The following is a 27209-nucleotide window of genomic DNA, read 5'->3' as shown; positions in this document are numbered from 1 at the left end:
ACCCCTCTAATCAGGAAGAACCTGAGCATTCTTACCTCTACCCGGTACAATTACTGTGAACCACTCAAGTCCAACAGCACCAACTCATCCTTAGGGTGATGTTCAAAGTTTGGAATAAGCCCTTAATGCTTAATCCACCGTATTTAAAGTGACACAAAGAATTTCAAGCCCTAGTAGATAACAGGTGCTCAATATATAGTTTTTGAATGCATGAATAATGAAGTTATAAACTCTAAATACTTACTGGAACATCTTTCTTGCATCTGGGTCACCACTAAATGTAACTGCAGCAAAGCCCCTCACAAAATTCCCCCAAGCACCATCTCCCAGCAGGGGTACATACACTTCCACAGTCAAAGCTCATACTTGGCCCCTTCTAGAACTTTCCCCTTGGCATCTGCAGCAGCCCATGGACTCCTGACTCCACAGAAAGATTTAGGAGATCAGCTTTCCTGCCAGCGATACTCATCTCTCCTGCCTCTCCTGACTGGAAAGGCATGAAGATGGCCCCGTTCCAAGGACATTTCTTTTTGTTGTGGCAGCCCCAGCCCAGGAGAACTGTAACTGGATTTTTCATTTTAATTAAGTAAAACAATCTGTACAAGCACAGTAGATGTCTTGTTAATCCTAAGGTCTGGGCCTGCTGAAGTCAGGGCCCCAGCTTGAGTGCCTAAAGCAGCTTCTCGCCGCATCCCCACCAAGGGACTTGTCTATTTTGGGAGCCTGGCTCTGAAGCCTGAGTCTTTTTTTGGGCACATGTTTTCTCATGGGAACACAGCCAAGTTGCTGGAGAGTGAGCAGAGCTCAGACATGTGGGTAAAGATCGCTTCAATAAAAACTATCCGAAGATTCCAGGCACAGCCACTCCTCCAAAGTAGTGCTAGGAGGACTGGTTCATTCATGTAACTAATGGTGGGGTCTCAGCCATATTCCATCTAGCAGGACATCACCAGGCAACAGGGGGACTCCTGTGACTCAGTCCCTCATAGCAGAAGTGCAGAATCTGAAATAAACTTTACCTTCTTTGTCCTTGTGTTTTCCGGATCAGAGAACTCTGCTTCTTTCTCTTGTCTGCCCACTGATTGAGGGCTTTCTTCCACGCCCTCCTGTTCCTCTTTTCCAGCCTTACCAAAGGAAGGACAGAGCAAACCAAATCAACAGTGAGCAGTGACAGGGAGAAGAAAAAAAGAATGATATTGAATGCAGGTCCCAGCTCTCAGAGGGGTTTCACATACAGCATTTTCTTTATCCTCCCGGAATCCCTCGGAGGTGGCTGCTATTAGCATCTTCAGAAAACTGAGGTTCAGAGAGGTTAAGTAATTTGCTCACAGTCACACAGACAAATGGAGGCAGAGAAATGTCTTGAAGCCTGGCCCGATGTCTTTAGGGGGCAGAAATCCCTGGCAAACTGGGTATTTTTTGCAGAGTAGAAGCAGCCAAACTACTGGGCCGGCCAAGACCCTGGGGTTAAATCATTCAGGACACTTATAGGTAGAAAGGGCGTTGTCACCCAGTCAGAGTACCCTCGCACCTTTCTTTTGCTCTCTGTCCTAGAGTGACAGCCCAAACTAGCACTCCCTTTCTTCCTTCCTTGTATTCCTTTCCCCCAAATCAGGGCCCTCACAGTAATGCCCATGTCTGTGAAACTAAATAATTGAAAGCAGGCGTTTGGTTTGAGAATTAGGGCCTCTAACCAACCTTTAAGACAGGGGATCAGCAAACTATAGTCTGCAGGCCAAATCTGACCTGCAGCCTGTTTTTGTATAGCTTGTGAGCTAAGAATGAATTGTACATGTTCACATAATCACATTTTAAGTGATTATAGAAGTGCCTACATAAAATCTGCAGTTTTGCCTCTTGGCCCACATAGGCTAAAATATTTACTATCTGGTCTTTTGTAGAAAACTTTGCCAACTCCCATGTTAGAAGTTTCTGGGGGATATTCTCCCATGACTTAAACTTTGTCCACCAAATCAATGACTACTCCTGGGTTTTCTCAGGGGCAAGTTGCAGTTCTAGGACATTCTTGGCTGAGGTTGGTTCGAAGTAAACCACTCTAGTTCTGATTTCTTACAATCAGACATACCTCTATGAGCTGACTAGGAGCCAGCTGGAGCAGAAGCTCAGGGCTGACTGGTTTCACCAGTTATTACCAGACAGGGACGCATGGTTCAAATCCTCAAGTCCTTTCTGTTTCCAGTGTTTGCTGTGAAGATTCCACCAAAAGCTTTGCTGAAGTCTACCGCACTAGCCTGAATGTAAAGCAGCTACAAATACCTTTTTAGCTATTACAGCTTCTACCAACAGGTGACTTTATTTTTATCTCCCGAATCAACTATGCATGGCCCTCTCTTGTCAAAATGAATAATCCTTACCCTTCCCAAGCAGCTCCTGCAGCCGCACTCCCAGATCAACACAGTAAAGGAACCCCCTTCAGTTCAAGTTGGGAGAGGCAGGGACAGTCTTGCCAGCCGGGCTGAAAGCCCTCCACCAAGCAGACCCCTGCTCTTCCTCCCTGCAGGCAAAGGAAACAACCTTTCAGAGCTTCCCTTTGCTCTGGGATCACTTCCAGGAGAAGGCAGCAGCTCAAGGGGAACAGATGGGTGCAATGGGTGCAACGGGTGCCCCCAGCTGCCCACACCAGCTCATAGACTGAGACTGAAACGCCAACTCTTGCAAGCAGGGCTCTGCCACCACAGGGCCTGAGCTACTGAACCACTTCCAAACTGGTCTCCCACTTCTGCTCTGTACCCTCCCCCAAAATCTATTCTTGCCAAGGCAATCAAGAATGATCATTCCAAAATGCAAAAATGATCACATCCTCACCATATTGTCTTTTTTTTTTTTTTTTTTTGAGATGGAGTTTTCCTCTTGTTGCCCAAGCTGGAGTGCAATGGCACGATCTCGGCTCACCGCAACCTCTGCCTCCTGGGTTCAAGCAATTCTGCTGCCTCAGCCTCCCGAGTAGCTGGGATTACAGGTCCCGCCACCACACCTGGCTAATTTTATTTTATTTTATTTTATTTTTATTTTTAGCAGAGACGGGGTTTCACCATGTTGGCAAGGCTAGTCTCGAACTCCTGACCTCAAGTGATCTGCCTGCCTCGGCCTCACAAAGTGCTGGGATTACAGGCATGAGCCACTGTGTCCAGCCTCCTCACTGTATTTTCTTGCTTAAATACTTCATTTGCGTCCCCTGGTACTTAGGATAAAGGCAAAAATCTTCAACCTGCCTACAAGGCCCTGCGTAGTATAGGTCCTGTTTATAAGTCGGCCTCACCTCCCGTTACTCTAATGCCAGCTCTCTGCTACGGCAACGCTGGAGCCCTGGAGCTGCTGGAGGCCCTTGTGCACGCTGCTCCCTCTGTCTTTTCGCTTTCTTTTCACCCAGTCAATACTCACCATGCCTCCAAATCTCAATAGTCACAGCCTAACTCTGAGAAGGCTCGGATTTATCACAGGCACTCAGCATTGTGTACCTTCATCTCCTTCTTAGCACTTAATAGTCAAGCTCTTCTGTTGATTTGAGAAATCACTGGATTAGCATTTCTCTCACTGGACTATGAGCTCCGCGAGCCCAGGGGTCATTTCAGTGTCACTAACTGTGGTCTCAGTGCCAGGTGCTCCACAAATATTGGTCAATAAAAGAATGAAATTGGTAGAAGGGGGTGGGGTGAATAACAAGTTCTCACCTGTCTTTCCACATGGTTGGGTCTTGTCTAGGCTCTGAAGTGAGCATAAGGGTTTTAAAATCTTCTCCTGTTATGGATTGGTTATACCAGGGCTTACACTCTAGGGCTTCTAGATGGCATCCAGCCCACAGCTATGTTTTGGTTTATACTAGGCATTTGTCTTGCTCCAAGAAAAGGGAGATTTGACAGCGTGGCATGCATTCCTGCATGACAGCTGTAGAATGGAGCTGAGCAGTGGCTCCAGCCCCACAGATGGCACCACTTCCTCAGTCAACCATGGTCCCATCACGCTGGCCTGGCTCCAATTATCATTAGCCTGGCTTCCCTTCCCTAGGCACCTGGGCTTGCCACTCTCGAACCCCTCTCCCAGTAGGATGTAGCAGTGTTTCTTCCCCATGTTTTCCTTATCTGTGACTTGATTTATTTCCTCCTCTTTATGGTCCTGTGGCCAGGATTGCGTCTCAGGTACGGATGTGGCCACCCATCACCACGGAGCAGCACGCACACTGACTTCTCAACCATGGGCACTTTCTCCAGAGAGCTCAGGATTTTTTAATGAGCGTGAGCTCTTTAAGGTAGTACAACAGCCTTGTGATCACACCCATTTTACAAACAAGAAAACTGAGGCAGAAGAAAACAGGGTGTGACCTGGTTCTCAGAAGCCAGGCCTTTGCCTCCAGAGTCTGGGTTCCATCCTTCATACCTTCAACAGATACCCACTGGACACCCGCTCTGTGCTAAGCCCTCCTCTAGGGACTGGGAACACAGCAGTGAACACAACAGACAAAACTCCCTGCCTTGTGAAGGTTACACCTGGGAGCCGGGGGTGACAATAAACACTAAGTAAAATAAAGACATTAAGTGATAGGTTTGAAGGTGGTAAATGCCACCAAAAACAGGAAAGTAGGGAGGTAGAGGAGGGAGTTGGGGTGTTGAGATGGTCTGCAGTGGTGGGGAGGGAGAGGAATGGGTTGGGGTGTTGAGATGGTTTGCAGTAGTGGGAGGGAGGGGAGTGGGTTGGGGTGTTGAAATGGTATGCAGTGGTGGGGTGGGAGAGGAATGGGTTGTGGTGTTGAGATGGTATGCAGTGGTGGGATGGGAGAGGACTGGGTTGGGGTGTTGAAATGGTCTGCAGTGGTGGGATGGGAGAGGAATGGGTTGAGGTGTTGAGATGGTCTGCAGTGGTGGGAGGGAGAGGAATGGGTTGGGGTGTTGAGATGGTCTGCAGTGGTGGGGAGGGAGGGGAGTGGGTTGGGGTGTTGAAATGGTCTGCAGTGGTGGGGTGGGAGAGGAGGGGTTTGGGGTGTTGAAATGGTCTGCAGTGGTGGGGTGGGAGAAGAGTAGGTTGTGGTGTTGAAATGGTCTGCAGTGGTGGGATGGGAGAGAAATGGGTTGAGGTGTTGAGATAGTCTGCAGTGGTGGGAGTGGGAGGAGCAGGTTGGGGTGTTGAAATCGTATGCAGTGGCCAGGGAGAATAGAGAATGTGGCCATGAGTAAAGACAAAGGAGGCAAGGAGCAAGCCAGGAAGACTTGTGACTCCTTGGCAGCAGCAACACCTGTAAAGGCACTGAGGGCGGGAGGTGCCTGGTACACTGGAAGAACAGCAAGCCCTGCTGCCTTCATGCCAAAGTTCAGTTGCCACCTGTTATCTGACTCCTGGGGCAGCCCTGTGGGGTCTGGGCTTTTCTCAAGTTCATCATACAGAGTTTGAGGACAGTGCAAAATACTCTCTGTTCTGCTGTCATTCCAACACAGTGTTGGACTGCCTGGCTCCAACCTAAAGAAACAACCTGTGAGGGGCCCCAGTAAGTCCCTACTGACTCCACCCCAAGGCTGTAAAAGGCAGAACCAACTTGAGGGACAGAACTGTGGGGAAACTCTTGGGGCTTTCTGAGACTCTTTTTCCATCTGGGCTCTTTGGCTGACACATAGTGTCACCTTAAATGAGCAATGTTATACAAACCGATGAGAGCAGGGTGGTAAAACAGTAGGAGAAATGGGGTCGTCAGAGCAGAGTCTCAGGAGTGTGAGTAGAAGTGCAGGGAGCAGTTCTACCTCTCAGCCTAGGGGGAGAGAGGGTTGGCAGGCTGGTGGTATCCACATGAAGCCCAGGCTTTCCTTGAGCCCCTGCCAACTCTTGCTCTCTGCCCATCATCCATCACCAGCAACTGGGACCCTTCCAAGCAGATATACTTTTAAAAATATCCACTGGTTCACCAGGTCTTTGGGATGCAGTTCAAGTCCTTGGTGAGGCACACAATGTCTTCCATGAGCCCACCTCACCCTCTTCCCTAATCTCATCTCCTGTGCTTCCCCCTGCTATGCCAGTTAGGAAAAATTGTGGCAGACTTTGTAATGGGCAAAAAAAGACTACTGGGTGTCCTTTCACTGGAATGCTGGGCATTTGTCTAGCACATCCCTTCAGGGCATCTGATTCTATAGAAGTCTGCACCTTTCATTGTCTCGAACTGAGCTATTTTACAACCATATAAGTTGCAGAAATCAGATCCTAATACAAAGGATTCTTGTTCCTAGAGATACACAAGAATTGTCTCTGCTGGAGATGCAACCGATTCCCTGCCCCCTGTGGAAGGGGCCACTTTTACACCTATTAGCAAATTCATTTTAGCATTCCTGATTGCCTGTATATGTTGCCTGCTCTTTGGATTCTCTTTCGAGTTGGTTTTTGCATCTTATGATGCCCTCATTAATTAATGAGTTGAATAAAACCTTTGACATGTATTCATTATATATTTGCATCAGAGTCATGATTTTACTCTTTAAAAACATTATCCCTACTATGTCCTAAAGATGCAGCCATGCCAAGTATCTCCAGGTTTTTCAAAACAGTCTTTCTTTTTCACTTTTGCCCTTGCTTCTGCTTCTATCAAGAACCCTGGTGGGGCACGGTGGTTCGCGCCTGTAATCCAGCACTTTGGGAGGCCGAGACAGGAGGATCACGAGGTCAGGAGTTCGAGACCAGCCTGACCAACATAGTGAAACCTTGTCTCTACTAAAAATATAAAAATTAGCCGGGTGTGGTGGTGCACACCTGTAATCCCAAATACTAAGGAGGCTGAGGCAGGAGAATCACTTGAACCTGGGAGGCAGAGGTTGCAGTGAGCTGAGATTGCACCACTGCACTGCAGCCTGGGCAACAGAGCGAGACTCCATTTCAAAAAAAACCACAAAAAACCCAAACTGCTTTTTTCTACTTTTAATACTCAGCTCAAATATCACCCTCTCTGAGTAGCTCTTTTCCTGTTCCTGCGCAGAGTTAATAATTGCCCACAGAGCAGCTCATTCGCTGTAAATGCTGGCATGAGTCCCACTGTATACAAATTATTTTCATATTAATAGGTCTGTTTCCACCATTGGACTTCAGTCTCTGCTATAACACGGACTATGTCCTATTCACCTTTGGCTCGCCTATACCTAGCATACCACCTGGCAAAGTGGTACTCTATCTATACATGTGGGAACGAATGCTGAAGTAGCATCCAAAAGGGTGACTCTTCGGTGTTCATGGAGTTGAGATTTGGGCTCCTTATTTGCACTTAGTATTGTCACCAACTCCCAGGTCAGAATGACTAGAAGATACGTGTGGAGGATTTAAAAAATTAGGCTTCTTATGCATATTGCCAAACCTTACTTATCCTACCCCTACTTAAATATAGAAGGCTCTGGCAAGAAGGAAGTGTACGCCAAGTTGGAATATAAACCTGGTAACCAGAACCCTCCTTGTGATGCCCCTTTGTGAACTGAAGCACTGCTGCAAGCCCTCAGACCTTTCAGATGCTGGAATGAAGGTGCCAGCCAATTGCCATGCATTTTTTTTTCTTTTTTTTTTGAAACAGAGTTTTGTTCTTGTCATCCAGGCTGGAGTGCAATGGCATCATCTTGGCTCACTGCAACCTCTGCCTCCCGGGTTAAAGTGATTCTCCTGCCTCAGCCTCCTGAGTAGCTGGGACTACAGGGGTGCATCACCTTGCCTGGACAATTTTTATACTTTTAGTAGAGATGGGGTTTCACCATATTGGCCAGGCTGGTCTCAAACTCCTGACCTCAGGTGATCTGCCTGCCTCAGCCTCCCAAAGTGCTGGGATTACAGGCATGAGCCACTGTGCCTGGTCGCCGTGCATTTTTATTAGAGTGGAGATAAAACACTGTGGACAGCTCTGGGCACCCAGTTTAATTTAGTGGGTGGTGGCGGCTTCTCTTTCACCACCTCTCATCAGAGCTCTAGGATTGGTAAATGCTTTTGGCAGGAGGGAGGACAGAATGAACCAAAGATCTAATCTCCCTTGGGAGGCTCTTTGGATACAAACACTTCAGGGCCACTCCCTACTGGACAAACAGGACTACAGGTCTTTCCATCAACTCCCGCCCTAACTTCTAGTAAAGGCAACAGGTGCCGTGGGACTTGGAGCCAGATCTCCTGGGTATAATTCCGGGTCTGCCATTTCCTCACTGTGTGTTCTTGGACAAATAACGTAAGTTCTCTGTGCCTCAGTTTCCTCATCTGCAGTAACAATAGTACCAAGCTCAAAGGTTGGCACTCAAAACCTGTGAGGATTAAATGAGTTCATTGAGATAGTGTCTCGCACAATGCCTAGCACATAGTAAATAGCCAGTAAATGTTCATTCATTCAATAAACGTTCATCCTCATTATATTATTACGATTATTCTCCTTCAGGGCCTGCCTCACCTTACCTGGGGAAGAGATTGATCATTACCTCATTCTCTGCCACTGTGGTTTCTTTTCTATCATCAGCTCCTTCTTGGTCTCTATCAGTTCTCTTGGTTTTATTTTTCTCATTCTGCTTGGACTTGGCGCCCTCAGGGGCCCTAGTGACCTTTGGCCCCAGCCCATCTTCCTTGCCTGAGTCATCGGGATGGGGGTGTCTGCTTTCCCGCAGCCTGGCCTCATCCTTCCTCCTGGACCTCCCAGGACCATCCTGCTGCTGCTTCAGATACTTGTCCAACTTGACTTTGGGCTCTTTCCGGTAGTAGCCATCTTCGCGGCTTTTGTAGCTGGACACAGAGTGGGGCGGGTTGGGAGATCCAGACCTCAGGTACTTCTCTCGGTGGGACCTCCCTCCTTCCGGTCGCTCGTCCAACTCAGCCTTGTCCAGTTGCCGGGGGTGGTGTTTGCGATCATGTGCCCAGGGGTCCATCCTGTCCCTCTTGTCATCCCCGTTCTCCCTCCAGGGAGCCGGGTCTCGTTCTTCCTCCCTCCTGGCATAAGGAGAGTGCTCCCAGGAGTCCCGGCTATTGCCCCAGTCAGCCCGGGAGGGGCCCGGAGGGCTGTGGGAAGAGCTGCAGGAGGTGAAGCTGGGAGTGTGGGACCTCGGGGAGAGTGACCGGCTCACCGGACTACGAGACCGCGGCCTTTCTGGGCCATATCTGTGAGGGAACCAAGGAGCAGGATTTAGAATCTTCACGCCTCCCATCCCACCCCACCCACACACAGATACAATCTCTCTCTTAGATATACTGTGTACACTCTTAACTCCCAACTCTACACAACCACCTAGAGTGGTTCGGGAGAAAGCCTTTTCCTCCCTTCTGGCTTCTGTGCAGGGGACTTCTCCTAAGCACAGTACTGGCCACTCTCTATCCCTTTACTCATCCTGCTCCTGGGAACTAGGAAGAAGAACTAGGTTGCTTTGGCTCAGCTCCAGCTTGCCTTCTCTTAGAAGGGAGCTATGCTCAGGGAGCGGACCTCTGACTCTCCTCCTGGGGGTGTGCAGGGTGGGCACTGGGGGGCAAGATTGCCCTAGTCCAGCCTAGTGGGTAAGGCTGCCCAACCCTGGGTGCTGTTAGCTGGCCTCTTAGCCAGAAGACTTGAAGCCACTTCTACATTTGGGCTGTATCAGAATAAAGCCAACCTCTTAGCCTCCACTTTTCTCATTTATTTCTCAGCTCAATTTATGCATGGAAAAGGGATGCTAATTATTGGGGAGGGTAGGCTCAGAGGTTAAAAAAAAAAGAATTAGGAAGGTTTAGGGTTGGAAGAGACTCTAGAACTCCGACCTACACATTTGAGATGAAGAAACTGAAACCCAGACAAGGACCCCAACCTGTGTAAGGTTCAGAGCAAGACTCCCTAAGCTCCCTCCGCTCTGCTGCAGAATTGCAGGTGGCAGGATGGGACTTTACACGTCTTTTAAAAACCCAAATAATCATAATTTTTTTAAAAAACAGATAAACTAATAAACAAAGATAGCAAGCCTGAACAGTTACATACAAAGATATACACACACATATACACATACACTTCGAAGACTGTTTGGTTATTAAGCAGGTCAACTGAGTCATATATCCGATACTCTAAAAGGATGGGCATTTTTTCATTAAGTTCCTAAATACAGGAAAACCACGCAGCCCTCACTGACCAGGGGACACCGAGGTGCATCTCGCTAGGACCAGGCTGCCTTGACCATCATGGGGGAAACAGCCTGGGCTTGTGTCCTCTACTGGGAAGTGACAGCACCGCCTACGGCCACTGCAGCAAGAATCCCAAGATGTGCCAGCCAGGTGCCTGCTCCTGCAGTTTTCTACCTCGGTTCTCTGCAGGAACTATCTTTGTAGGGGAGTGACAGTGGTCAAATTGTAGCCCCAGCTTGGCCTGATCACAAACTTCGGCTGGAAGAAATGGGTTGGAAAACTGAATATATTCAATGTTCAGAGAAAGTGACTGTTCAAATAACTGATTTTTTTAAACCATCTACATTCTACTTCCTACACCTACATTCAACTCATGAAAAACCAAGAGCTGGTTCTAAACAGAAGCCAGTTTAGACTTCTGGACTGGTGTTTTTCATAGGGAACATGGAAAAGTGGGACCCAGAAAAGCAGATGGATGGGGTAGGGGCAAGAGCAGGGCACAGCATGACTCAAATGCCCCTAAGAATGAGAAACAGGAGTGTGTTCCCACTGCCCAGAACCTGCCTGGAGACTTAGGGCTTGGGGCCTCACCTGTCTGCTTCCCGGAACAGGTCCCTCTCCCTCTGGGAATGGATGTCCTGGATGATGGCAGCCACAGCCTTCCCGGGTTTCTAGCAAAGTCAGAGAGATCACCATCAGATCAGAGATGGCCTTGCAAACACCAGAGGGAAGCAGCTCTGACCTGGGTCATTCACTGCCTGGTCCACCAAAAGGGAAAAAGTGCCTTGTGTGGAGAAGACAAAAGGTATAATCCAATGGATGAGTGAGAGTATAATGCTAAACTGGGTAGGGCCGAGTGGCCCAGAGAACACTGAGTGGTGGTCCATCGAACTGGGGAAGGAAGGAGCCTGGTGTTCACATCCATGTGCTGGAGACAAGCAGCATTTGTTAATACCCACCTCTGCCTGAATTAAAAAAATAAAATAAAATGTGTAAGAAAGAAAAGGAGAGAGGGATGGAAGGAGGGAAGGAAGGAAGGCAGGCATGCATTGTAAACTTGGAGAGACTTGAAGATCATTGACTGCAGCCTCCACCTTTAATATCTATGGAAACTTAGAGCCAGAGAGGTTGAGGCAGGGTCTCTGCTCTGCACAGCTCCAGGGTCACCAGCCACCTTGTGTTCCGTGCAGTTGGTGACTCTTGGAGTTGTGTTGGGTTAAGGAACACTTCAAGGTCACGCAGATAGTGAAAAGAATCAGGACCTGACACCAGGTATTTTAACTCCAAGTTCCTTTCCATGCTTTCCATGCCCTGTGCCCCCTTCAACACCTCATGCACAGGCATCAGCTGATGCTCAAAGTAAATCTGTGAGGAGGGTGGCATAAGCTGGGAGTCGGGCTTCACAGCTGAGAATAGTAGGCAACCAGGGCTCCATCCTTCCCTGAGATCATTAGACGGTGGCTATGCCAGGACAGGACTAACCCCAGCCCCCCATTCCCAACCAAAGCCCTTTCCTAAACCCAGAATGGACACACGATAACCAAAATAAATAAATAATAAACGATTAAAAAAAAAATTCACAAGCACAAAAGGCAAGTCAGGAGCATCTTCCTGAAGATGATGCAAAATTCATCCTTTAAATAAAAATGTATCAAGCAGAGCAAATTTTATGGAATATGAGTTATATCTCAAAAAAAAGCTGATTTTTTAAAGACCAAGGCTAATAACCCTCAGTCTATGTAAACTTTTGATAATGAGTCTTATTAAATTTAATCAACTGCTTTTTATCCTTGATTTTTTTCTATGTAATTTGCAAGGAATCATGCATCTTTTTAAAATTTTTTTTAAAGAAACGAGGTCCTGCTCTGTCACTCAGGCTGGAATGCAGTGGCACAATCACAGCTCACTGAAAGCCTCAACTTCCCGGCTCAAGTGATTCTCCCACTTCAGCCTCCCAAGCAGTTGGGACTACAGGGGCTCATCACCACATCAGGCTAATTTTTTCAGTTTTTATAAAAGACAAGGTCTAGCTATGTTGCCAGGACTGGTCTTGAACTCCTGGGCTCAAGCAATCCTCCTGCCTTGGCCTCTCAAAGTGCAGGGATTACAGGCATGAAGCACCACACCCAGCTAAATCATGCACTAAGAGCCATACAAATGTTAAAAAGCATCATGTATCTCATTTGACAGATGGGAAACTCAGGTCCAGAGATGTGATCTAGCTGGACTAGCACAGTATGAGTGCTCTAAGTGGCGTGGCTGATTATCTGTTATTGTTGAGATAGAGGGTTGGGCTGGGAAAAACAGAGTAAAGGTGAGAATGAAGGAGGAGCTGCCTGCAGTTTCAGGGAGAGAGGTCAGGGCTAGTACACAGAAAAGAGACATAAAATGTTCAAGTGAGGGAGGGACCTCACCTCTTGTCATACGGAGATGCAAAGTGAAAGAATGTCAAAGAGAAGGCAGTGACTCCTTCATCTGTGCTTGTGAATAAGTCAGAGGTTTTAGAAGTCAGCCAATCCCCCATTCAAGAAAAGGCCCAGGAACTCAGCACTGGGCAGGATGTCCACCAGAAAAGGCACCACAACTTTGGCAAATGGTCCCTTATGTCAAACTGAAGCTGCAGAGATCGACCCTTTATAAAGCACCTGAAAGTGCCACCTACAAATAACCAGATCACCCAAGACTCGCACTGGCCTCCAGCACCTCAGCTGCTTAAACTAGACCTTGTTCAGACCAAGGCCAAACAAGGATAGAAGCCAAGGCTGTTGGCATTGGCCAAGAAGAAAGTTGCTGTCCAGGATGTCTCCTCCCACCCCAGCGTGTGGCTAGAGACCACCGGTCCTTCAGCCAGGGTCGGCTGTCACTTGGGGTAGAAGAAGAAGGCTCACTTGAAGCTGATAGAACTTAATGTAGATCCCACCAAGTGGGTCTTCTTCCTGCCTGCCCACCTTGGGCCACACAAGTGACTCCGGCTACTGTATCATCAAGGGAAAGCCAACTGGGATGGCTAGTCCCTGAAAGGACCTGTCACAGCAGGCACCAAGGGAGCAGCAGAGCTTGGGAAAGCTGGTGGGAGCCATCAGGACCAAGATCATGTCATGAGATCTGCCATCACCGGGGAGGCCACACCCCAGGTCCCTCCCAAATCTGTGGTTTGCATTGCCACATTAGAATGGACAAAGGCTAAACAATGTGTCCCCAAACTGGGATAAATGTATCTGGCAACTCTTTAGAACATAAAAATAAAATTCCCCATGGGAATTGGATGGGGAGCTTTCTGTTGTAAAAAGAGTCCCCAAGGTTCCAGTTTTCTTCTGCTCTTCTGGAACTTCATATTCTCCTGGTTATTCCTTCCAGCTCAGATCCAGGAAAGGCCGACGTGGGAGGAGGATGGTCTTGGCAGGGAGCGGCTGAGGTTTTGCAGATTACCCATGGCAGAGTGACTATGAGGGTGGGGCTCAGGCGCATGGGGGCAGGAGCAGGTCAGGCCAATGTCAGGGCCAGAGGCATTCCACAAGCTCTCGGTCCCTTCTGCACCTTGGTTATCACAGATGGCACCCCCAGGCCCTTCCCCTCAGGGGTGCCCCCAGTGAGGGGCAGAACAGGCTGATCAGACACTGCAGATGAAAACATCCTCTAGTGGCCCGTGCAGTTTCCCAGGAGTCAAAGAGGTGCAGTTAGAGTGGACTTAGAAGAGCTTCTCCTTGGCTTAAACCTTCCTCTGTCCCTTATTAACGACAGAACGTCCTCCTGGGGTCGCTTTCAGCCCATACCTCCTGGAGTTACTTCTATCCGGATCGCAGGTCCCCCGTGAGGGGCCTCCTACACTGATGGTCTTCACACAGCCAGCACCAGCACAGAGCCTGGCATGGAGCAGGCGCTGCCTAACACCCATCTCAAGATGCGTGGCTGGAGAGATGGAAGGAGGTGGCTGCAGAGAATGAATATGAATCTGCAAATACTACATGCTGGGGCTAGTGGTCACAGGTATTGTGATCCCTCCCAAGGATCAGAGCATTGGTTCTGCTATTTTAGGTGGTAATTGCAAATTGTTTGGTGCTCTGTGGACCAGCTGTCGGCTGCCATCTGAAAAGGGGACAGAAGCAGCCAAAGATTTTCAAATAAGAGAGTTGACTTCTGAAAGCCCTAAGAAAATTCTCTCAACCTTCCTCTTTGACCAGCTTCTGTATCCTGTGGGTAAAGGCATAAAGAGGGCAGGTGAAACAAAGGTGATTACAGCTTTGTAATCAAAAAATGAAATGGGAGAGAAAAGAGTAGGTCTATGATAAAATTTTGGTTACCTTTTTATTACAGAAAATTTCAAACATACACAAAAGTAGAGAGAATGGTTTTTGAACCCCGAAGAATCTATTACCCATCTTCAGTCAATGATGCTGACCAATCTTGTTGCATCTTGATATGGTTTGGTTCTGTGTTCCCACCCAAATCTCATATTCAATTGTAATCCCAGATGTTGAAGGTGGGGCCTGGTGGGAGGTGATTGGATCATGCGGGTGGTTTTTAATGGTTTAGCACCATCCCCCTAGTACTACTCTCATGATAGGGTTCTCACAAGATCTGGCTGCTTAAAAGTGTGTAGCACCTCCCTGCTCCCACTCTAACTCCTGCTCTGGCCACGAAAAACATGCCTGCTTCCCCTTTGCCTTCCGCCATGACCGTAAGTTTTCTGAGGCCTCCACAGCCATGTTTCCTGTACAGCCTGAGGAACCCTGAGCCAATTAAAGCTCTTTTCTTTATAAATTATCCAGTCTCAGGTAGTTCTTTTTTTTTTTTTTTTTTTTTTTGGCGACAGAGTCTCACTCTGTGGGCCCAGGCTGGAGTGCAGTGATGCAACCTCGGCTCACTGCAACCTCTGCCTTCTGGGTTCAAGCAATTCTCCTGCCTCAGCTTCCTGAGCATCTGGTATTACAGGTGCCTGCCACTATACCTGGCTAATTTTTGTATTTTTAGTTTAGGTTTCACCATGTTGGTCAGGCTGGTCTTGAACTCCTGACCTCAAGTGACCCGCCCACCTCGGCCTTCCAAAGTGCTGGGATTACAGCCGTGAGCCAGCCTGGCCTGGACTCAGGCAGTTCTTTATAGCAGTGTGAGAATGGACTAATACACATCTGTACTCACCACCTCCTATATTATTTTGAAGCAAATGTCAGACATTGTTATCTTTACATCCTTTCTGCGATGACCATGATCCCGCTCAACAGCCCCACAAGGGACCATCTACAGTGCTCAGAGTTAACACATCTTGCTGCTTTTAAGACAAGGTTGAGATTCCAAGCCCCATGTAGTTCCAGAAAAGTGCTGGCATATTATGAGGGAGGCACCACCACTTGGAACCTCAACCCAGGAAGAGTAGCCCCAGCTGTGCCCGCACCTGGCTGAGTCACCCTGGGTCAAGGCTTATTGCCTATGGGAAACTCACTTTCTCTACCTGTAAAGATGGGTTAATGAGGCCCATCTGGCATCCACCAAAAGCCTCAGGGCATGGCACGCTACACCTGTAAAAGTCACAGAGTGCTTGGCCAACATGAAGGGAGCTGCTGGAGAGTTTCATGCCCTCTGACAACTCCACAGCTGTTTCACACACTTCAAGAGTCTTAGGAAGACACTGAAACCTTCCAGATGAGCCCAGAACTCATCTAAGCCAGATCCTGTCAAGGCAGCCCCGACTGTTTCAACATTACCAGGCTTTCTAGGCTCGACATTGTCACTTACCCGACTCCTGCCTGGAAGCCCTGTCTCTCTTTAGCGAATTCTCCCCTTCTTCAAGGCCTCGTTTAGGAATCTCTTCCCTTTTTCACACCCCTCAGTCATACTGCCTTTTGCCATGGAACTTCTGGTCGTCCCTGTACTTATGCATTCATGTTTAAATTTTGTGTAATTTTGCACGAGAATAATTTGTCTCCCAGTTGGAGAGTGAACTCTTCCCTAAGTGAGAACCATGCCTTGTATGCTTTGTAACTATCAGTACATAGAGAAGACTCTCAATCATCTTCCCAACTGAGAGCACCATGGACCATTCACAAGACTGCTTCCCAGGGCCAGAAGCCCTCTCTGTAGTGAGGAGGCTGGCAAGACCAGTGGCTCTGAAACCAGGCCCTCTGCCCTCAAAAGCACCTTGGAGTCTCATTCCCACCCCAAGCCTACTAAAGAGAATCTCTGGGCAAGAGGACTCCTCCAACAAAAAATCCCCTGATGACTCTCTGATGAAGTGACTGGGAGACACTGGTTTACATTATTCCAAGTTCACTTCTGCATCAAAGAGATTATGATTCCATACTTATTGACGACGTTTCTATAGAACAACCCAGAAAATATTCCAATCGTCTTGTCCAGGTCTGTAGGAAGAAGGCTACTCACTTTTTATTGTTCCTTCAGATTTTCTCTTTCTTATTCATTTTGCATATTTATTAAACATCTATCAAGTGAAAGGTTCTGCCTCAAATAAGCTGAGGAACAGAACCTTTGCCACAGGAAGTATATGGGGAGATAAGATATGTGCATGAGGAAATATTCAAGAGAGGAAATGAAAAATACCTTAAAATCTCTCCTTTCTCTCCCTATACTTTGCCTGGTGAGCAAAAGATACAGTTAGAGGAGAAAGAGCAATCAGAATTTCTCTCCACCTCTGCAAACCCTGGTGGGACCTCACATGCAGCCCCTTTGGCCCAGAGATACACAGGGATACAGTGTTTGCCCTGTACCTTCCCAGTAGCCACTGTCCTTCCTCCTGATAGCAGCTGTTCCTCCCTCATCTTGCTCCAGAGCTCTGGGTGGGTCTCTGCCCCAGCTCTGAGGATGTAGCAGATGACACAGGTCCAGCCAATCACAGAATGACCTAGCCCTGGCCTGAGATCAATTTAGGGATGTGCCCCTGTGCTAAGCTAGTCCAGTCAGAGCTACTCTCTCAAAAGTCCCAGGACTTTCGTGGGAGCTTCTAGGAAAAAAACTCAGGCTTTTCTTGTTGAAGGAAATGGAAGGGGGAGTAAGAACTGCTGAGGTCACTGTAGCTATCATGCCACCTAGAGGACAGAGCCTGGGCTGCAACGGCCCACCCCAGGGAGCCCCCAGTAAACAAGGCCAAAAGAGCAGAAGGCAGAGTGGAGAGAAACCAAGTCCTAATGAGGGTCTCTGGGTCCTGAATCCAGCCGTATCTGCAGCCAGAGCTACTCCTGGACTTTTCATTTACATGAATCCATAAATTCTTTCTTTTTTTTTTTTTACTTAAGCCAACAGGCTTAATGGAGATGAATTTCTGTTACTTGCAGACAGAGATTCATATCAACATAGGGACCATAAAGCATGCATTACTATGTAGTTGAAACATACATTAAGTTGTTTTCACATCTATTATTCCATGCGACCTTCACAATGACCTTAAGAGGGAATATGGCGGCTTGGGGAGCAGAAAAGCCCTACTAAAGATCAGAAAACAATGTGTTCTGGGCCCTTTCCATTCAAAGTGTGCTCCGAGGACCACCAGCAGCAGCAGCATCTCTTGGGACCTTGTTAGAAATACGCAATAACAGCACTACCCTAGACACGCTGAATCAAAGTGCGTTTTAACAACATCACCGAGTGATTTGTAGCACACTGAAGCTCGAGAAGCTCTGTTATAATACTATCTCTGCTGCTTCTTGGCTGGGTGACTATAAGCAAATTACCTGATTTCTCAGGGTTTTTTTCATGCAGACAACAGAGATCATAATAACACACTATAACAATGCAGCTTTAGTGCAAAACCAAAACAGTACTAAGTTTTAATCATAGCTCTTCCAGTAGCTAAATACAATCCTGGGCAACTTACTGAACTTCTATTAGCTTCAGATACCTCATCTGTAAAACTGAGATAATAATAGCTGTCTAACAGGACTGATGTCAGGATTAAATAATGTATGTAAAGTGCTTGGTACATTACTTGCTCCAGAGTACCAGGACTCAATTAAAGGTATATATTATTGTTATTGTTTTACTCTTATAATTACTGCTATTATCCACCCTACACACCTCACAGGGTACGGTGAATTATGAGACTCAAAAGATAATACATGAAAAAAATGCTTAAAGCCAAATTACTCAAAGTATAGTCCTTTCCCGATCTGTAAACTGAGGTTCACAGAGGTTAAGCAACTCTTCTAAGCTCACCAAAGCAGGAAGTGGTAGAGCCCAGGCTGACATCACCATCTTCCAATCTGGGATAGGTCACATGGTTGTCAGTGGTTCTTTGTTTATTTGCTTTCACTCCCACCAGACTGAGCTCCTCGCCCGCTTGCTACTTCTACCTCCATGGCACCTGGCCCAGTTCCACCCACGGTGAGCACTCAGTGCACATTTGCTGAAAGCAAAACTCGACCATCTGACCTCTTTAACCCGTGTTTTTTGCACCACCCCAAACTATCTCCCTCAGGAAGGTATTACTATGCTTTGGTACTTTAATTAAGAAGCCGATTACTGCCGTTAATCTTAATCAGAAACTTATGACAACCTCTCATTTGGAGACCAAAGTTCCACTGGGAATTTAGTGTAGAAATTCAATTCTAGCCCCGACGGGGAGAATCCAGGAGAACAGGAACTTTGGCCGGATACAGAATGGGGTGGGATCCTTACTTGTCTGAAAGAAGCAATATACTTTCATTAGGAGGGGGAAAAAAAAAGCCAAGTTCTGCCGGAAGGAGAACTGTTAGCGAAGGAACTTCAGAGGCAATGATGCAAGCAAAGCAGATTCAGGACTCTGGAAGCTGGTTGACACAGTACCCATCTACATATGGAGACTTGTCAGAATGCCAGTCCTAGCCACTGAGCCTTTGTCTTCTGACTTCAACCTTGAAGGTGGATTAAGGCCTGTGGGTCTTGGACAAAACGGATCCTAAGTCAATGTGGAATGAGCTAAAGTGAACAGGAAAATCCCTATTAAATGGAACAGTAGAAAGCACAAAATAAGAGGGTAGATTTAAACACAAATATAGCAATAATTACAAGAAATCCAAATAGACTTGGTGCTCCAGTTAAGAGAACTCCTGCAAACCAATAAGAAGACACAATGCAAAAGAAAAGCATGGGCAGATGACTTGAAAAGAAACATCCCATCAAAGAAGATCCAGATGGAACAGCCAACAAACAATGAAAAAGTGCTCAACTTCCATGCACAATTAGGAGGATAAAATACAAAACTGTGATAAACCAGCCAGGTGCAGTGGCTCACACCTGTAATCCCAGCACTTTGGGAGGCCGAGGTGGGTGGATCATGAGGTCAGGACATTGAGACCATCCTGGCCAACATGGTGAAACCCTGTCTCTATTAAAATACAAAAAAAAAAAAAAAATAGCCAGGTGTGGTGGTGTATGCTTGTAGTCCCAGCTACTCGGAGGTGAGGCAGGAGAATCGCTTGAACCTGGGAGGTGGAGATTGCAGTGAGCGGAGATCGCACCACTGCACTCCAATCTGGTAACAGAGCAAGATTCCGTCTCAAAAACAAAACAAAACAAAACTCTGATAAACCATGATACTCTCCAAGATAGGCAAAAATTTAAAAGTTGGACAAGACAATGTGTTAGCAAGAATGTAGATCACTGAAAACTCTTTTTTTTTCTTTTTGAGATAGAATTTCACTCTTGTTGCCCAAGCTGGAGTGCAGCGGCACAATCTCAGCTCGCTGCAACCTCCACCTCCCAGGTTCAAGCAATTCTCCTGCCTCAGCCTCCCGAGTAGCTGGGATTACAGGCGCCTGCCACCATGCCCGGCTAATTTTTGTATTTTTAGTAGAGATGGGGTTTCACCACTGTTGGCCAGGCTGGTCTCGAACTCCTGACCTCATGATCTGCCCACCTCAGCCTCCCAAAGTGCTGGGAATACTGGCATAAGCCACCACGCCCAGCCGAAAACTCTAATACACTACTAGGAGGAGTATAAATGTGAGACAACTAATTTTGGAAAGAGCTTGCTGTCATCTAGGAAAGTTGAGGTAAGCATGCCTTATGATGCAGCTATCTCAATCCTAGTTATGTATGTACCTCTAGTTGTCTGCTCAAGTGCATATATACCAGGATGACATGTTTGAGAAGGTTCAGATTAGCCTTGTCCCTAAAACAACTCAAATGTCCATCAACAGTAGAATGGACAAATTGTATAGCCATACAATGGAAATGTATATAACAATGAAAATAAATAGACACACCCAACAACATGGATGGCATCATGTTGAATGAAAGAAGCAAGATCTGTAAGAACACAGCATGATTCCATTTATGTAGAGTTCAAAAACAGGCAAAACTAAACCATGATATTTAGGGAGGCATATACAGGTGATAGAACTACAAGGAAAAGCACAGATATGATTATCATTGAAGTCAGGAGAGTAGACAGGGAGGGGTTGAACATGAGGAGGGACTCACAGGAGCTTCTGGGTGTGTCCATATTCTACTTCTTGACTTTGGGGGTGGTTTTATGGGGTTTATGAGATCTCACCCATTATTACTTTTTAAACAGCACAATGTATAATCAGCCATTTTTCTGTGTGTTCTGTTATACTTCACAATAAAACAAAAAAGAAGGGAAAGAAAAGAAAGAAATGTAGATCAGCTAAAACAAAAGCAAACCCTGGTTTGGAACTATCTGAATGCATTCCCGAGTTCTGACAGTGGCCAATTCAGCCAAGAACTGCTTAGAAGGGCTTCTATGAGGCTTAAGACGTAAATATGAAGGAGAGAGAAGAGAGCAAGAGATCAAGGGGGTGACAGAGGAAGAAAAAGTTACTGAAGGTCTGTATAGGTGGAGAAGGTTGTATTCAAGCGTTTATGCCTGGAACTCCCAGAACCTTTCCCTTCTGACTTAGTTCCCCTGTAAACATCTTCTTCTGGAAAACTTTCCTTGGCTCCCAGGTAGACTTAAATGCCTCTTTGCACTTTGTATTTACCTCAAAAGCACTTTTCTTGCCATGCTGCAATGGTTTGCCTCAAGATCCTCAAAGGCAGTGTGTCATTTCTGAATCTTTTCCTATCCTCTCCTTTCCACCAGCATTTAGGTCAGTGCCTAACAAGAAGGAGAAACTCATCTGGTGCTTGTTGAATGACTGAATGAACAAGATAATGCTTTACCTTGAGCTGCAATTCCTTGTATCTCTTGGACATCCGAATGAGCAACTTCTCACCATTGATCACAGCAGATTTTTCTTGATAATACTGGACCATGGCCTGTGCAGCTTCTGTGTAAGCCATCTCTAAAAAGGCCTAAGAAAGAAAGGAAGGATACTCATTGGACTTGACTTTAATGGTCTTAAACAAGATTCAGTACAAGGCATGATTCCATGTCTATGAAGTTCAAAAACAGACAAAACTAATCAATGGTGACAGGAGTTAGCATTGAGCTTCTCTCTCAGGTGGGGATGGGGAACTGATGGAGAAGAAGCATGAAGAAACCTGACATTCTGGAAATGCTCTATATCTTTACCTGGGTGTTAACTATATGGGTGTACACATGTAACTAATGGAATTGTACACGTAGGATGAGTGTACATTACACACTGTAGAGTATGTGTTTTATACCTCACTTAAAAGGAAAAAAAAAGTCAGTATAAAGAAGAGATCTCTTTGATCCCATCTGTTCAAAGAGACCTTTTTATAAACATCACCAAAAGAGCTCATTATAAGATGGCCCTTTCCTGATCCCCAGGGTTACCAGACATTGTTCTTAATTATGTATGTCTGTCCCGGGCTACATCATGCCATAGAATCCCTCTGAGATGGGAGAGTTCACTAACCCACATTTCCCTGGAGGGGCAGTTGCATATGTGGCCTTGAGCTGATCCCTATAAAACTTGCTATTTGGTGGTGATGGTGACAGCAAGAGACACAAGCTTTGGTTATTTGAGCTCTTATTTTCCTTATAAAGACAGAAACATACTCAAAATTCAGGAACTCACAAACCCCTGGGCTTGAAGGAAGGCCATGTTGTCGTGAGTTACAGAAAAAGGAAAATTCCCCAATTATGTTTCCACAGCATCTTTCTTCTTTATTTAACTGCTCTGATAAAACACAGAGAAATGGGCTTTTCCACTCAATCTGTGTCTACTGAGAGTTCCAAAGAGACTGTCTTGACTGTGCATCAGTTTACCCCAGTAGCTGGTGTGGTGAATTTGTTGCTGCTATTGTTTCTTGGATTTGTTTGGTTTGTACTATACTGACAATATACTGATCCTGATTCCTCAGTGCTACAGGGGAAAAGGGGTCAGTGACAGGGAAGCCCTCACTGTGAGCCCCTAACTCTCTCGTTTCCTTAAACTAAATGGTCTAAATAAGCTCATTCCCTTCCTTCTCTCATACTTATTTCTGAATTTCAGATGCACGGCTTTTCTCCATGCTATCATAGTCTATGACATTAGCGTGGGCGACTAAGAAGTCAAGATTCTTTAGGGTTTTATTTCACATTCTGCCACCCAGCTTTCTAAGTGCCTCTTTCTTGATAAACATTTTAGCACCTCTAGCTCTCACTTGTCAAATGGGAATAATACTAATCTAGGGACTCTCACTACATCAATGTTACAAGCTGAATTCTGTGCATTTACCCAAAATAGAATTTCTGAGAAGTAGGAACAGAGACAAGTGAGTAGTCTCACGCCAGGTTGATGGAGAGAGATAGCTGATGACCTGATGTGGCTATGAGTCTCCAAAGTTCAGCCTTCTTTAAGAAAAGAATTTTTCCTATTCCTGTTCCTCTGATTAATAAAGTAAAAATATTCATTAAAAGATAAAATATTCTGATTTTTGACTGTTGGGAGTATAAACTCCCCACCTGACTTTAGAAATGAAGACAAAGGTACTCCATCCCCAAGGGCTCAGTCAACTCCTACAGGTTAAGGATTCTTAGTTCCTTAGATTTACTAAGCATCCATCCATTCTTACACTCCTACTCTCCTGCTGACATCAAGGACCAGGAAAAATACCTAGTCCCAGGTTCTTGGCTGGCTCCAAATCCAGGTCATAAGATAGGATAGGCTTAGAAGATAAGACTATAGCATTAGCTCAGGGGGTTGACAACACAGTGAAGAGATTAAAATCCATAGATTTTTATTTGGGGTGTGCCAATTACCCTTTCTATGTGAATGAGCACCTCATTCCAAAGCACCTCCTCTCACCTCTAGACAATTCACAAAGGCCTGTATCCATCACTAGAAGGATAGAGTGAAACTAGGGGAAACAAAAAAACATCACCAGCAAAAACGTCTATGCCATGCCAACAGAAGGCCAGCTATGCAACAGCTTTTTATGTTAAGAATGACTTCTTCCAAAAATTATATCGTTCCCTTTCACTCATGTGTGGTATTACACTGGAGTGAAAATACCCAGACCTACCTGATTAGTCGACTTCATGAGGATGTAATTAGTGACCTTTCCGAAGGGCAGCCCCAGGTTAATGACGTCATTCTCAGTGCAGCTTCCTTCAGGGAGATTGCAGATGTGCACCACGCGGCCAGCCCCTTTCCGCTGTGCAAACTAATAGCAACAAGGATCAGTCGCGGTCTTCAGAAGACGGTTCCCTTTTCCCCTATCTTCCAGACATTCCTAATGGCTATCTTTCCCCCAAACAATGATTGTAAAACTATAATTTACAAAATTAGTGCAGAAAAAATCCATTCACAGACACACATAAAATATCAATTGTATTCTATCTCTTTACAAAAGGATTCATAATATATATATATTTTTGAGACGGGGTCTCACTCCCATCGCCCAGGCTAGAGGGCAGTGGTGCAAACACGGCTTACTGCAGCCTTGACTTCTGGACTCAGGTGATTCTCCCATCTCAGCCTCCCAAGTAGCTGGGACCACAGGCGTCCACCACCATGTCACAGTAATGTTTTTGTTTTGTTTTGTTTTGTTTTGTTTTGTTTGAGACAGAGTCTCGCTCTGTCGCCCAGGCTGGAGTGAAGTGGCGCAATCTCAGCTCACTGCAAGCTCCGCCTCCTAGGTTCACGCCATTCTCCTGCCTCAGCCTCCCCAGTAGCTGGGACTACAGGCGCCCATGACCCGGCTAATTTTTTTGTATTTTTAGTAGAGACGGGGTTTCACTGTGTTAGCCAGGATGATCTTGATCTCTTGACCTCGTAATCTGCCTGCCTCGGCCTCCCATAGTGCTGGAATTACAGGCGTGAGCCCCGCGCCTGGCAATAATGTTTTTTATAAGCAGTAACAACCAGGGCTGTGGAGGATATGAGGAAATGAGCATATCCGTATGTTGCTAGTGGGAGGTTGAGTATCGATAAACTTTTGAGAATACACTTTAGCAATATTAAATAAAACAAAGTATACAGAGCCCATGATCCTGCCATTCCCCTCTTAGAAATGTACCCTATAGAAATAATAGCACCCCAATATGTGATGGCTTATGTGCAAGAACATTTATTACAGTAATTTATTAGGTGGCAAAAAATTTTGGAAACAGCCTGAATGTCCAACAATAGGGAAATGTTTGAGTAAATGATGGTTTAATCATACAATGGAAAACTACAAACCCATGACAAGAAGGAGGTAAATGTGCTGATATAGAATAATTTTTTTAAGAAGTCAGAATCTTCCTGGACCACTCGGACTAGAATGCAGTGGCACAATCATAGCTTACTGCAGCCTTGAACTCCTAGGTTCAAGCCATCCTCCCGACTCGCCCTCCCGAACAGCTGGGACTACTGATGGCTTGAGCCATCACACCCAGCTAATTTTTTGATTTTTATTTTTTGTATAAACAGGGTCTTGCTGTATTGCTCAGGCTAGTCTTGAAATCCTGACCTCAAGTGATTCTCTCACCTTGTTAATATGGAATACTTTTTAAGACAGATTGTTAAGTTAAAAGCAGGTTACCAAGGGGTATGTGTACCATGATGCCATTTTTGGAAAACAAAACAAAAATATATGAAAAAAGATGAAGCAAGTGTTGTAAAATTTTGATAATTACTGGAATTGGGTGATGGGTATACAAGGATTAATTATACTGGTCTCTACTGTTCTGTATGTTTAAAATTTTTTGCAATAAAAAATGCTTAAAGAATGTCAGCACAAACAGACAAAGATGTGGAGCATACATATCAACCTGTCAGTGCTGGTTATCTTCAGAGGAAGGCAGTAAGATGAGACATGCTGAACCTTCTTCATATATACCTCATATTGCTTGACTTACAATTCCAATAAAGAAAAAAGAACATAGACAAGTTTATGAGAATGTAATATATATGCATTGACATTCACAGCAGCAACCTGTGGTTTAGGGCAGTGGTTTTCAAAATATTTTCAGCTTGGAATCCTTTCTTCAGATAAAACTGATTTATACCAATGTATTCAACAAATAAAAGAGCTATTCTGGTCAAACCTTGGGGTCTGGCACCCTGGCGCCACCCCTACCTGGCAGTCTCAAAGGCACCTTTAAGGAATACAGTTTGGAAGCCACCATTTGGCCCTAATCAAAGCTCCTTGAGGGAGGAAGTGTGTCTGTCTGTTTTGTGCAAACCTTAATCAGCCTAGAGTCTCTGGGAGGGTCAAGAATTAGTAACCATAAGCCAACCCAATGTGGAAGAGAAGGATATAATTTTCCAAACCTGAAACACATTCTAATAGCATAGTCTCCATTTGCATAATCACAATTTTCTATGTTAAACTGAACTTCAACATCTAATTACATTTGATGTGGGTCCGACTCTGCTAAGGTAATATAGGGGGAAAGTCTAAGATATCATCCCTAACAAGGGCTAATACTTGGGTAATTCTACCATGAAAAGCCCTCGTTTGTCTCATTTGAGCTGAAAACAATTACAGTCCATAAGAATTTCCTTTTATGGTTCAACCCTGAATTGTAGAAGCCCAAGTGCCTCTTTCCGACCTCCCACTCTGCAATGTCCAGAGGTCAAGCACTTTCCCAAAGGGGAGCAAGGATTCAGGCAGCTCCCAGAGCAGCTCCTCATCTCCCTAAAGTGCAAATGCACTCTCCATCAGCTAGGAGACTTTGAGTCTGAGCCTAGCTAGTGAGGACTGAACCCTTCTGCAGAGATGAAAGGAGGAGTGCTATTAAGAAGCAGAATCTTTGCCTCCCATTAGTGTGAGTGTTCACATAAAGATGCAGACACAGCTGAGCTTTCAAGCAGGGCAGAGTAGCTGGTCCTCTGAGCTTATCACAAGGAGGGCTGAGGCTGGGCGCTCTGCCTGGTCTCCTCTTAGCGAGGCACGTTTCTGCCCCATGTGACTTTGCTATGCTTGGCCTGTGCTAATGCGTGCTTGGACAACGGAGCAGACACCCAAGGCAGTTCCGGGCCTATCCTGCTCCTGGCCCATCCAGTTGCCTAGTGAACAGGCATGAGGGCCAGTGCCTCTCTCATTGTCTCCTCCAGACTGAAAGGACAACTCGAGAGGCTTTTATTGGAACACAGCACAGCAACTGCGGCTGCTGGGTAGTAGAAAAAACAACCTCGCAGCTGCCGGTCACCAGAGAGAAGTATTCATGCTGTAGATGTCGTTACCAAAGGCACTAAAGTGAATGGGTCGCAATTAAAATTTCCACTCAAATTTTAAAAAGACATCTGAGTTCCTTCTCTTCCAAGATTTTCATCAGAAATAGGAGCCGGATTTTACCAATTCCCTTGTCGTCATTTATTAAGATATGAATGAGATTTTTAGATTCTTCCAGATAATAGTGATTTGGAGCTTTCCAATTATGAGCTACATCAACTGCAAATGGTTATGGGAGTGCCAAGATATTGATCCCTCAGGCTGAAGGCCAAGTTCCTCCAGTAACCATGAACAGCTTCTTCAGTTAAACCATTTACTTCAGCAGATTATTTTCTAAGTGAGCCATGAAATGAAAATCTTGAGAATCTCTGGGTTAATAGTTTGCTTTTGTGTGGTGTCTGGCTTCAGGGCATGTGGTAAATCCTATCCAGTTAGAAAGATAAATTAATTTTTATGTGTTCTATTCTTTTGTCAATATTTTATTTAGGATGCTTCATCAAGTTCTTTTCTGCCATTGATCTGAAATATCTTTTGGTTGTTGTTAAAGTCCATTTAGGTTCAAAACCATCTATGATTCATACGAGATGTAGAATAGTAAGTATTATCACTCTATTCTACTCTCA

The 27209-nt window shown here is 45.7% G+C and overlaps 1 protein-coding gene across 1 annotated transcript in view; it reads right to left on the bottom strand.

Annotated features, from left to right (window-relative positions):
• Nucleotides 1-27209, bottom strand: part of RBM20 (RNA binding motif protein 20) — a 194563-nt gene that overhangs the window by 18202 nt on the left and 149152 nt on the right. The window contains exons 6-10 of the mRNA XM_025397142.1: nt 23449-23589; nt 21196-21327; nt 10675-10754; nt 8430-9099; nt 1020-1124 (exon numbers count right to left, since the gene is read on the bottom strand). Coding sequence (XP_025252927.1) covers nt 1020-1124; nt 8430-9099; nt 10675-10754; nt 21196-21327; nt 23449-23589 — 1128 coding nt within the window. The remainder of the gene's footprint in view (nt 1-1019; nt 1125-8429; nt 9100-10674; nt 10755-21195; nt 21328-23448; nt 23590-27209) is intronic.

Source organism: Theropithecus gelada, chromosome 9, assembly GCF_003255815.1.
Source record: "Theropithecus gelada isolate Dixy chromosome 9, Tgel_1.0, whole genome shotgun sequence".
NCBI lineage: Eukaryota > Metazoa > Chordata > Mammalia > Primates > Cercopithecidae > Theropithecus > Theropithecus gelada.
Note: the sequence above shows the minus strand (reverse complement) of the source record. Positions and strands in the feature narration are given on the sequence as shown.